The sequence below is a fragment of the Moschus berezovskii genome, chromosome 14 (genome assembly GCF_049115385.1).
Source record: "Moschus berezovskii isolate FMDL1 chromosome 14, NW_MosBer_1.0, whole genome shotgun sequence".
NCBI lineage: Eukaryota > Metazoa > Chordata > Mammalia > Artiodactyla > Moschidae > Moschus > Moschus berezovskii.
In genome coordinates, this window is record NC_142473.1 from 36,021,585 (window position 1) to 36,034,323 (window position 12,739).

The window sequence follows — 12,739 nt, forward strand, 5'->3', positions numbered from 1 at the left end:
AGCAATTAAGACTCCAGGTCCTGTTCTTAACCACAGCCCCCTTAAAGTAGCAATGACCTTGTCCCTGGCCCAGAGCACACCCATTGTGTCAGCTTGAAGGGGAGCTGCTTTGCTTCCCAGCTCCATGCCCTTGGTTGAACCACGGAACTCAGGGGGCATGTGTTACGTTTAGCATCATCGAATGAAAGCCTGGTTGACCAGAAGGCTCTGCAGGAGGGGACCACATGAGCTGTTGAAAGGCTTCACCAAGGCAGATAAAAGTGTTTCTGTCTGCTTCTTTAGTGCTCATTAGCCTGTGTTTGTGTACTCATGGAAAATGTCCATTGGTGCACCCCATGACAAAAAACAAGAGCTCCTAGTGCTGGCCTGGGTACCAGCTGGGGCTGTAGGGGAGCCTGCCCAGGGCTGCCCTCACTGGAATCATGTTTTTAAGCCAGGCCACAGCAAGCCAGACACAGTATGGAGCTTACAAGAGTAGCTACTACCAGAGTGGGGCAGGAGTCCTGGGTTTAAGAAGAAAAGACCAAAGATGCTTTGTATAGAATTTTCATCTTTTAGAAAAAGGCTCTAGCATTGCTCAGGATATTGGTTTGAATGACTTCGTGTACTCATTGAGATTGATCAGAGCTTTGTTAGCTATGCCAAAGCCTCTGTGTGAAGATCATCAGCCTCTTCTGAAGAGGACAATGTACCACGCCCACTCCCGCAGCAAGGAGAGCTCCCAGTGACTCGCCTTTCATATTACCTGTGTCCCCGCAGACTCCCACGACATCATTGATGCAGAGGTGACCTGCAGGGCGGCTCAGATGGAAGTGTCCATATCTAAGTGCAAGCTCTTCCAGCTCGGCTTCGAGAGGGAGGGCGTGCGGGTCAATGACAGGCAGTGCACCGGCATTGAGGGCGAGGACTTTATCTCCTTTCAGATCAACAACACCAAAGGGAACTGTGGAAACATTGTGCAGGTGAGCACCAGGGGCCAGAAAGAGCACCCGGCCTTGGTGGTGACAGCTCTGAGCATTTGCACACTGATCGTCCTTAAGCCAACTTCAGGGGTCTAACTTAGAAACATGCTCCTTGGAAAACAGCAAAAGACACCCATCATTGAGTGCTAAGTGGTTGATTGAACTGAAGGCAAGATAAGTGACATACTTCCTTCCTTGCTTTGCCCTGTCTGCTGTCATCCTTTGCCCTGAATGTTGACACATGTTTTTATCTCTTTCATGCTTTTATTGTTCTTCCAGGTAAAGACAGCTGGGTTCAGCTATTTCAAGGGGTAAGGGTGTCCCAGACATCATTTAACAGTTGGCTGCAGAAGTATAGCAAGGTCACGTTTTGTCTTGGGCTATCCAATTTCTAGGTTAGCAAAGCGTCTCACTTCTCTTCCTCCTGTGCCTTCCTGCCAGCTTTCTTTTCTAAAAAACTTTTTATTGCATAATATTTGCTTTATAATATTGTGCTGGTTTCTGCCAGTCATCGACATGAATCAGCCACAGGTATACATATGTCCCCTCCCTCTTGAAACTCTCTCCCGCCTTCCTCTCCCCGCCCTTCCGGGTTGTCATAGAACACTGGGTTGAGCTCCCTGTGTCACACAGCGAATCCCCACTGGCTATCTAATTTACATATGGTATTATACATTTTGTTAACTGTGTTCATTAACACTTTTTAATCAGCGAGTGAAAGGAGCAAGATGGTAAAACATGCATGTATCCATTTTGGTATTTGTGGGCATTCCTGGTACGAGATTTGACAGGGGGTGGATTTTGAATTAAGAATCGAAAGATGATGTGTATATTACCTCAGGATGGCAATACTTCATGCTGTCCCCAGTTGGGTTCCCACAGATAACTGGGGGCTGGTAGTACGTAGAATTCAGTGGTACATGAAATCACCCTTGGTGGGCATTCAAAGTTATCAGACTTAAGGCTGTTGCCATCCTTTTAATACTTTTTTTTTCCGAGACTAGCTCCATCCTGATTTATACTGGCCTCTGGGTTATGTATGGAATGAAGCCATTTCTCCACTTTCAGGCCCATGGATTTAAAATGCAAGCCACATACTCACACCCAGATTTAATGATATCTGACCTTCCTTTGCTCTGCAGTCCAATGGCACTCATATCATGTATAAAAACACTATTTGGATCGAAAGTGCCAACAATACTGGCAACATCATCACCAGGGACAGGACAATCAATGTGGAATTTTCATGTGCTTATGAGCTGGATATCAAGATCTCCTTGGACTCCGTTGTGAAGCCTATGCTAAGGTAGAGAATCTCAGCGGCTGTGCACATTGCTCTGTCTTTTCCTTGACAGTTAAGGTTAGCATAATCAAAATTGCTAGCATCTGTCTTTGAAGCACTAGGAAAGAATAATTCATGTTTTCTGAACTCAGATGTCTTACACCAGTGCTGTTCGATAGAACTTTCTACAGGGATGGAAATGTCCCATATCTGTACTGTCCAAGGCAGTAGCTGTATGTGGGCATTGAGCACTTGAAATGTGCCTGGGGAGATGGGCACTGAGGAAGTGAATTTTTAGTTTAATTTTAATGGCCATGTGTAGCCTATTAGACTTTACTTCTCTCTGCCTGGCTTTCCTTCTGCATTTTCAGCTTGGAAAATGGTAATTGGATAGATAACCTTGTTTGGGGTTCCCTGCTCATGACTGTGAGAATCAGAATATTTCCTGCCATGTCAGTAAGCAAAGGATGTCACAGTCATCAGGGATTGCAGCCAGCATGAATGATGAGCTGATGAGACCTGCGGCAACTCAGGAAGTAAAGAATACCTGCCATCTCGCAGCCACCAGACTGTCGCCACGCCCTAAGTTGAGCCCTGAAAAAAAGCAGCTTAGGATGTGAAAACAGGATACTGGCCCCAGATAGCTGAGGTGCATATCCAAGGAATGATTTCAGTGAGCCCAGACTCTTGCATCTTCCCGTACATAGAAAAGCACTAAATTCCTTAACTTGGGATATCTGATTTTCTTTAATTAACAATAATTTTTGGGTGCTCAGATTACCTGCCCTTTGTTGCAAAACTTCTATATAACCTGGCCCCTCCCCTCCCGTTCTTGGAGCAGTTCTGTCAGGGTCACTTGAAGTCCTACAAATTCCCACCAAATAAAACATAACTGTCAACTTTTAGTTTGTGAATATTTTTCTTAAGTCCAGAACTTTTTCCCTTATAGTGTCATTAACCTGACGGTTCCAACTCAAGAAGGCAGCTTCACCACCAAGATGGCGCTCTACAAAAACGCCTCCTACAAACATCCTTACCGCCAGGGTGAAGTTGTACTGACAACTCGAGATGTGCTGTACGTTGGGGTCTTTGTGGTCGGAGCTGACTCCACACATCTCATTCTGACACTGAACAAATGCTACGCCACCCCGTCCCGTGACAGCAACGACAAGCTCCGATACTTCATCATTGAAGGAGGGTGGGTAGCCTCTTCTTGAAGGACAGTCTCAGAGCCTTTAGTGTTAGATTTGTCTACATCTTTTTTAGGGAAGAGAAAGGTGACTAACATTTGTTGACTACCTATAGGACCAGCGTTTTGCACCCGAGAACTATCTAATCCTTATGACAACGTGTGAAGTCAACGTGATAAGCTCCTTTTTTATAGACGAGAAGGCTGAGGCTTAGTGAGAACAAGCAGTTCTTGAAATCACACAACAATTTAGTGGTAGATCACCAGTTTTCTGTGACATTAACTCTAAAATGCTCTGTTCTCAATGTGATCAAACAGGGCATTCTGTCCTGCCTACTTTGAATTTCAATCTGAGTTGAATGTGGATTATCTCCAAATGAAAGGAGGTAATGAGAATGACTAAAGTTGGTGAATAATGCATCTATCAAAATTCAAAAGGAATTGGAGTAATAGCCTGTAGGTGAGTTTCTCTGCTCACCAGTATGTGCCCAGCACCTAGTATATTTCCTGAAAAACAGTGGTTATGCAACAAAATTACTGAATGAATGAATGGGTGGATGAAAAAGAAGAAAAGACTATGAACCAATCAACAATCATGACAATTATCTTTATTTTTTAAAAACACTTAGTGGTTTTGTCAAGCAACAATAATTTCTTAACAGGTTTATTGCATACATAATTTATGTGCAATAAAATGCATTTGCTCTAAGTGTAAAATTCAACAATTTTTGGTAAATTTACGGAGAAGTGCAACCCTCACCATAATCTAATTTTGGAACATTTCCATCATCCCAGTACATGAATTCTTAAAAGCAGATGACTGTATTAATCAAAATTCTTTCTTTTATAAGTGGTAGAGACAAAACCAAATCACATAGGAGATGTGGCTTCAGGAATAATTGGGTTCAGGCCCAGTTGCTGTCAACACTCCCTCCCTCCCTCTGTCCTTTGTCTCTCTGTTTCTGGCATTGTCTCTGTCTTTCTCATTGTCCTCATTAGACACCGGCATTTTTTCAACATTGTAACCCCCAGGGATCAGCATTCCTTCTAATCCCAATTCAGGGAATCCCTGGGAAGGAGTATGATTAGCTCTTCTTGGATAGATTTCCCTCTCCTTCGTTTGGAGAAGATGCAACATTAAAGTGCCTGGTGTTGGGGAGGACAGTTTTTTTGACCTTCTTAGGGTTCCTGGCTGGGTCTGAAAATTATATGGACAAAGATTAACAGGAGAAAAGCATACAGATTTATTTAATATAAATTTTACATGACATGGGAGTCTGCATAAGGAAATGGAGACACTAAGAAACCGTTCACACTGAGTATCTTTTTGCCCCCTTTGACAGAGTGGACAGTTGCGTATATGATAGGTCAGTCGCGTGTGGTCCCTGTAGTGAACTGAGGGAAATCTTAGCCAGACTCTTCAGACTCTGCTCAGCACCCCCTTGACTTTGGAGATAAGACTGCTCCTTATCCCTGGTGTACCTCTGACAGGGGAGTTTTATGGCCTCTTTCAGGGGAGAAGCGTGACCTTCCTGATTCTGTCATTTTTCTCAAACTCCTTCAGTTGAAAATATTCAAGGTGCCAGATTTGGGAATAGTGTTTCTTGAACCCTATCTCAGGCCTGAGTCAGCATCCTTCCCTGAGGTGCTATGGATAGGGTATAATTAGCCTTCAAGTAGGGAAGAGAAGGAATAGTCCCCCCCAAAGAAGACTATGCGTCTAAGCAGACAAACAATAAACATCCACTATTTTGCAGATGAACAGGCTCAGAGCCTAAATACAGCTCACCCAAGGCTACCTAACCAGCAAGGGGCAGAGGAAGAAATCTTTCAGGTACCAAGATATATCAGCTCCCTAACTGGCCAGGTGTGGCTTGTGGCCTGGGTTGCTGAGGCGTCGAATGGGATTTTCAGCAAAGGCCTCATGAAGGCACTATCTTTCTGAGTTGATTTTTAGCCTCCCTGGAGGCAGAGGGAAGGGCTTGAGGATTACATGGTATCTTGCAGATCCAGATGCTCAGGCTAATGTAACAGGTCTCTTTCTCCGTGTGTTCCCTTGCTCCCCACCCCATCATGGTCTTTTCTCCCAAAATAAAAGGCCTACGATTTGAGCCACTGTACAAACCCTGGTGGGTGGGCTTGGGCCACCTTTGAAGGACACTGTGGTATTTAGCTTTTTTTAAATAGTATTTAATAGAGTTGACCCAGAGAGGGAGAGTAAGTGAGCACGTTCGTAAATCTCAGCTTCCCCCAGGGTCTAGATGAAGGTCTTCAAATTAAACTGTTGGGTGAGAAGTAATTTCATCATGTGAGAGAATTTTAATTCATGAGTCCTTTTGACCTTTCTTGGAGGAATGTGGTTATTGTTCTTTTTTTTTTTTTCCCGGTGAGCTTATGGAAAAATTGACGCTCAGGGTGGAATGACTGAGCAGCAGAATGGTTCTGCATTGGAATTTGGGGGTGGGGGGGTCAGCTGTTTCTCTCCAGCTACACGGGGGTAGGGGCAGGGGGAGAGAGATGCCACTGCTGTCTACCAGTGATGCAAAGTTCTGAGCACACAAAGGTCACTTCTCTGTTCTCTCTGTATGCCCAGACAGAGGAAAGGACACCATCCTTCCGATTGTGGACAAAGGATCCTAGTGTTCCATTTGTTTGCTCCTTAAGGCGACATTCAGACAGACTGTCCCTGCTTCCTGAATCCCCTTCCTTCTGCTTCCTGTTTTTCTGACACTTAAATCTCAAATCATCTCTCTGGGAGTTGGGGGTCTAGTTAAGAGGGAAGGTTTGGGGACTTTCCTGGTGGTCCAGTGGCTAAGATTCTGCATTCTCAGTGCAGGGGGCCTGGGTTCCATCCCTTGTCAGGGAACTAGATCTCACATGCCAGAACTAAAGATCCTGCATGCTGAAAGAAAGGTAGAATGTCCCACATGATGCAACAAAGACCTGACACAGCCAAACAAATAAATATTTTTTTAAAAAAAAAGGAGAGAAGAGCTTCATGAAGACCAGAGGGCTGAGAACACTGCAGAATCCTTGAACCAATTTAGATTATTCAAATGAGTCACAGTGACAAGGAAAAGTATGGCTAGTAAGTTTTTGTTTCAAAGCTTTTAGGAAACCATTGCCTTATAGACCGAATTACCAAACTGAGCAGGTGTGGGGATCCTGAAGAATGACATCAATTTAAAATTTTCCTTATCACTAAACTATTGAATTCTGTGGGCCAGGGGAAGAAAACATAAGGAGAAGAGCCACCCATTTTATCTTGATAAGATCTTTTTAAAGAGCTTCTTGGCTGCGATGGGACAGCCTTGGCCATGGCAGCACAGTTCATTCGTTCACTCACTGATTATTCCCGGAGTTTTTTGGGGGTCTAAAAATTAAGTATAATTTTAACACCACATTTCAAAGAAAACAGTTCTAAGAGTTAATACTGTTTGTAATGTTCCAAAAGTAAAAATACAATTTATATATAATTGTGTGTATGTATATATATATATATATATATATATACACACACACACACACAGAGAAACATTCTCTTGGAGTTAAAAGATGTGTCATAGCTTTTATTTGTCAGGCAAATATTTGTATGAGTTTGACTACACATCATCTAAATATTCTTTTTTATTTAAAAATTTTATTTTTTTACACTAGGTCCTTGTTTGTTGTGTATTTTAAATATAGCAGTGTGTACATGTCAACCCCAAACTCCCAATCTCTCCCTTCCCCCAACCCTACCCACCCGGTAACCATAAGTTCTTTTTTTAGGTCTGTGAGTCAACTTCTGTTTTGTAAATAAATTCATTTGTATCATTTTTTTAAGATTCTTCATCATTCTTTTTAGATTCCTCATATAGGCGATATCATATGATGTTTGTCTTTCTTTGACTGATTTAGTATGATAATCTCCAGGTCCATCCATTTGCTGCAAATAGCATCATTTCTTTCTTTTTAATGTCTGAGTAATATTCCACTGTATATATGTACCACATCTTCTTTTGAAATACTTACTGCATGCCCATCAGTGTGTTGGAGACACAGTGACGATTACACCATGGTTCATTATCCCCAGGGGCTCAGCAGGGTGTTGTCGGCAAATTTCAGGCAAGGCCACTGGTTCCTGTCTAATCAGGGCATGTTTATACTGGAGGGGGAACCACAGAGGGACATTGGAGAAAGAGCAGGGTTAGTTAGGTGTGCAGAGAGGCTTCCAGGTGGGGAAACAGTGTGTGAAAAGACCCTGGGGCACAAGAGACTGCGGTCCATTGGGGGAACGCCAACGAGTGGAGGCTGGAGAAGGCAATGGCATCCCACTCCAGTACTCTTGCCTGGAAAATCCCATGGATGGAGGAACCTGGTAGGCTGCAGTCCATGGGGTCGCTAAGAGTCGGACACGACTGAGCGACTTCACTTTCACTTTTCACTTTCATGCACTGGAGAAGGAAATGGCAACCCACTCCAGTGTTCTTGCCTGGAGAATCCCAGGGATGGGGGAGCCTGGTGGGCTGCTGTCTATGGGGTCGCGCAGAGTCGGACACGACTGAAGTGACTTAGCAGCAGCAGCAGCAACGAGTGGAGGCAGATACCTTCATCCCTTGCCTATTGGCTCAGTGCCGCAAAAAGGGGAGGAGGGTGGTCCCTTCAGCTCATCTGTCTTCTCCACCTCCCACGTGTTTTCACTTGTAGGGAGACTTCCCAATAGAGCTTGAAAAATGGGCCCCTCGTCAAATTGCTAATTAACTGAAGAAAGTACAGAAGACATAGGGACTCATCTTGTGTTTGTTTAACTGATATCCGTAAAACACAGCATTCTGAAGGAGAGGGATGAGAAACTGGCGTGTAGGGAAATTGAGTACAGGCCCTCCGGTTGTTTTGTCTTTAGTTGCAGTTAAGATGCTAATTTGAGGTGCTATTTGACGCTTCTCCAACAAACTAAGAAACTGTAAGGGAGTCCTAACAAATGACAAGCCCACACACTCCAGAGGTCACTTTCAAACGCAAAGGCATTTTTCCCGTTTGTGATGGTTTTGTGTGGGACATGAACGTGTGAAGCAGAGAGTCCCTTTCTTTCTGAACAGGTGTCAGAACATTAAAGACAACACCATTGGCATTGAGGAGAATGGCGTCTCCCTCACCTGTCGCTTCCACGTCACGGTCTTTAAGTTCATTGGGGATTATGATGAAGTCCACCTGCACTGCGCAGTGTCCCTCTGTGATTCAGAAAAGTACTCCTGTAAAATAGTAAGTGAGAGTCTGGAAATCCAACACACATCTTTATTTCTCACGGCCTCAGACTTCCCCACGTGGGGATGGTGAATGCCAAGTTCGGGGGCTCTTTAGAGGCTTTTTTTTAGGGCTCAAGGCACCGGCAGTGGCTGAATAACAACCATCTTCAGATGCCCAGGAGTGATAGTCATCTGTGCCAGAACAAGAGAGCAGGGCAGAATGAGGACCTTTTACTCTTCTCTGTCTCTGAAATGTCAATCTGTTGTTGCTGTAACACTAGACCAGGGTTTCTTAAACCTCAGAGCTACTGACATTTTGGACCAAATGATTCTTTGCTGTGGGTCTGCCCTGTGCTCTGTTGACTGTTCAGCACATCTCTGACCTCCTCCCCTCTTACAACACCTGAAATGCCTCCTGGAATTGCCCAGTGTCCCCTAGGGGAAAAAACTGGCCCTGTTTGAGAACTACTATGCCAGAGCCTCAAGAAGCCAGGTCACCTGCCTCTGAAGTGAAGGCTGGGGCCAAGCTCTCCTCCACTTGGAAGCAAACTCCCAGGCTCAGTATGCATTTTATCCGGGTCGCCTTTAGGCAGGGGCTATCCCACAGATTATCCAGACCCACGCTCTGGGCCTGTGGCTCTGAGGAGCTGGCAGATGAGGTGACAGACTCATCATCTGGTCCACGCCAGGCTTACATCTCCACCACATACAGCTATGTCCCTAAGGTTTTACTGCGCTGGTTCCTGGCCCCTAACCCTTAACATTGCAGCTTTACCCTCACCTCATGTTGACAGATGACCTCCCAGGTGGCTCAGTGGTAAAAAACCTGCCTTCCAATGCAGGAGACGAGGGTTTGATCCATGGGTTGGGAAGATCCCCTGGAGGAGGAAATGGCAAGATACCCACTCCAGTGTTCTGGCTTGAAAAATCCCATGGACAGAGAAGCCTGAAAGTCTACAGGGTTGCAAAAAAAGAGTCAGACGTGACTGAGTGACTGAACAACAACATGTTGGCAGAATTGAGATGGGGGCGATGGCCCAAGCTGCTTACTGATGCTGGTCCATACATTACTCTCTGATCTGATACAGGATCCTCCTTCCTAGGAAGGGAGCCTCTTTGAATCTAATTCTAGTGTGGAGAATATATTAAATTCTGTTCAACATAAAGCCCCAAGTCCCAGGGGGCTCAATGATCAAGAATACATTGCTTCTAATTAATCTGAGCTGCAATAGTGCTCCGGGCTGAGCCCCTGCCTCTTTTGGAGGTGAGGATGTGGTGAAGAATAAGTTATCAGCTTAATTGTGTGAAATGTTCCCTTTGGTTTTCTGTCTTTCAGACTTGCCCTCAAAATTCCAGGACTGCCACAGATTATACCAAGGAACCTAAAGAACAGATCATTTCAGTGGGACCTATTAGGAGAAAAAGTATGTATGTTCCCTAAAATATTATAAATGATTAAAACAATGGGATTTGAAGATTCAGGCTAATTCTGGGGTGTGTTGTGCCTATGATGTGAACCTGGTGAACCAGGAGCTTGAGGACGCCTGTTTGGGGACCCCAGTTTACAAAGTCTGCCATTATCACAGTGTCCATAATGACATCCTTTCATGGCCTACTGAAAACTCATGAGAGTGCTGGGTCTTTTCCCTTTCCACTCCTCTCTTTAAAGGCTTGCCTGTAGATATGAGATGAGGAGCTGGACTGTCTGCAGATAACTTGTCCAGGGCTGTCTTTCAGGGCTGGACTGGTGTGAAGACAATGGAGGATGTGAGCAGATTTGCACGAGCCGGGTGGATGGGCCTCTGTGCAGCTGCGTGACAGGCACCCTGCAGGAGGATGGCAAGAGCTGCCGAGGTGAGCGCACAGCCTCCGGGCAGGCAGCTGGGGCACAGGAAGGAGACATTCCAATGCAAGGCCCATTGGGTCAGCAGCTGACCTATGAGACTTCCAGAAAGTAAGAAGGAAAGACAAAGCAAACACCCAAAGAACTTATTGTTGTTGTTGCATCACCAAGTCATGTCTGACTCTTTTGCACCCCCATCGACTGTAGCCTTCCAGGCGCCTCTGTCCATGGGATTTCCCAGGCAAGAATACTGAATGGGTTGCCATTTCCTTCTCCAGGGGATTTTTTTGACCCAGGGATTGAACCCACGTCTCCTGCATTGGCAGTTGAATTCTTTACACCTGAGCCACTAGGGAAGCCCACTCAAGGAATGCTAGCATTTTTTTGTTTTTTTTTTAAACCTTTGAGTCCCTGATCTTTTATCTAAGAGATGGAATTATATTTTTTTTTAAAAAAGAAAGTTATCCAGCCATTTAATTGGAAGGACTGATGCTAAAGCTGAAACTCCAATACTTTGGCCACCTCATGCGACGAGTTGACTCAGTGGAAGAGTCTGATGCTGGGAGGGATTGGGGGTGGGAGGAGACGGGGACAACAGAGAATGAGATGGCTGGATGGCATCACCGACTCAATGGACATGAGTTTGAGTGAACTCCGGGAGTTGGTGATGGACAGGGAGGCCTGGCGTGCTGTGATTCATGGGGTCGCAAAGAGTCGGACACGACTGAGCGACTGAACTGAACTGAACTGAACAGAGCTTCCCAGGTGGTGCTAGTGGTAAAACAAATCTGCCTGCCATTTCAGGAGACACAGGAATCAAGGGTTTGATCCCTGGATCAAGAAGATCCCCTGGAGAAAGAAATGTCAACCCACTTCAGTATTCTTGTCTGGAAAATTCCATGAACAGAGGAGCCTGGAGGGCTATAGTCCATGGGGTCGCAAGGAGTAAGACCACAACTGAGCAACTGAACACACACACACATCCAGGCATTTAAGAACCAAGTAGTGACCTTAAATCTGGCCCCCAAGTCTAGGATTGGGGTGTGTGATCCATCAAACACTTTCCTGCAGTAGCCTTAGCTACCAGGTTTCCCTGGTACCCTTTAAGTTAGCAGGATTCATCTGGAGGTTGAGTCAATTTCACTTCCTCGCTGCCACAGTCAAGTCCATTTGGAGAAAGTGGGTTCTTGGCATTGAAGAAAGAAGGTGCCTTTATTTGAATCCACCAGGATGGCTGATCCATGCCAAGCAGGTACATTTTTTCATAGGACTTACCATGTCTCTCTTTCTGTTTACAGCCTCTAATTCTTCCATCGAACTTCAAGTCTGGATGCTGCTTCTCGTCATGACCCAGATTTCATTGTGGCATTTTGTCTATAAGTCAGGCACGACCTCATAATTCACTCAAGGTTATATATAAAGTACTGTAATTTACTTACTTTGACCCCCTGTAGGCGATCAAGTGTGTGCCCTTAAGTCAGAACCTATTTGAAATTGTCCACAGTCTCAAAGCGATGCCATCTCCCCCGTATGGTCAGAGTTCCAGAAAAGAGGGAAAAGCCATGCCACCACCCACCCCTTTCAGAGTATGCAAACCGACTTCTAAAAGTTGGTTGTGGAAAACATGTATCTTGCCTAACATTTCCAAACAACTGTCACTAAGAACATTGGGCTCATAGGACAAACCAGTTAAGGAAAAAATTCTGGTGAGACAAGTCTACCTGGAAATCTAACCAGAGAAACCTACCCCACCAGTAGATCCAGTGCTGTGTCTGGATCATAGTTTTTACAGAGGGAGGGCCTGGTGGAATGATAGTGAATATTGAGAAGCAGTGATTGGAAGTCTTGACTCCCTCTGAGGGGTCTCTCCGATGTTTGAAAGTGTCTGACCTCCAATGCACCTGTGTGCTCCTCCCCCTGCCCTCATGTCCACCAGTGTTGCCAGGGCCAAGTGTTCACCTCGTGTATTGTTTGCTGACCTGGGGAACCCCACCCCCATCCTTCCCTTCAGACCCAAACTCTTCTTTTACAAATCAACCGAATAATTTTTAATATGTTTTATGCTTAAATAAACTCTGTGTTCAATTATTCTCATTATTCGGTGGCCAGAATCATTCGTATCGATGTTAAGTTTTGCACACCAAATAGCATCCTCTGATATAAATAAAGAGGCAGCTAGAGCAGCAGCAATTGGAGCAGGTAGGCCCTGCTGGCTGGAGCTCATATGCATTTTGT

General features: G+C 45.0%; 1 protein-coding gene across 1 annotated transcript in view; it reads left to right on the forward strand.

Moving 5' to 3' along the window:
- TECTA (tectorin alpha) overlaps window positions 1-12,503 on the forward strand; it is an 82,311-nt gene extending 69,808 nt beyond the window's left edge. The window contains exons 18-24 of the mRNA XM_088843023.1: window positions 760-962; window positions 2,105-2,268; window positions 3,194-3,442; window positions 8,515-8,677; window positions 9,998-10,085; window positions 10,399-10,515; window positions 11,803-12,503. Of these exons, the coding sequence (XP_088699149.1) occupies window positions 760-962; window positions 2,105-2,268; window positions 3,194-3,442; window positions 8,515-8,677; window positions 9,998-10,085; window positions 10,399-10,515; window positions 11,803-11,903 (1,085 nt within the window). The 3' untranslated portion in view covers window positions 11,904-12,503. The remainder of the gene's footprint in view (window positions 1-759; window positions 963-2,104; window positions 2,269-3,193; window positions 3,443-8,514; window positions 8,678-9,997; window positions 10,086-10,398; window positions 10,516-11,802) is intronic.
- Window positions 12,504-12,739: the final 236 nt, after the last annotated feature.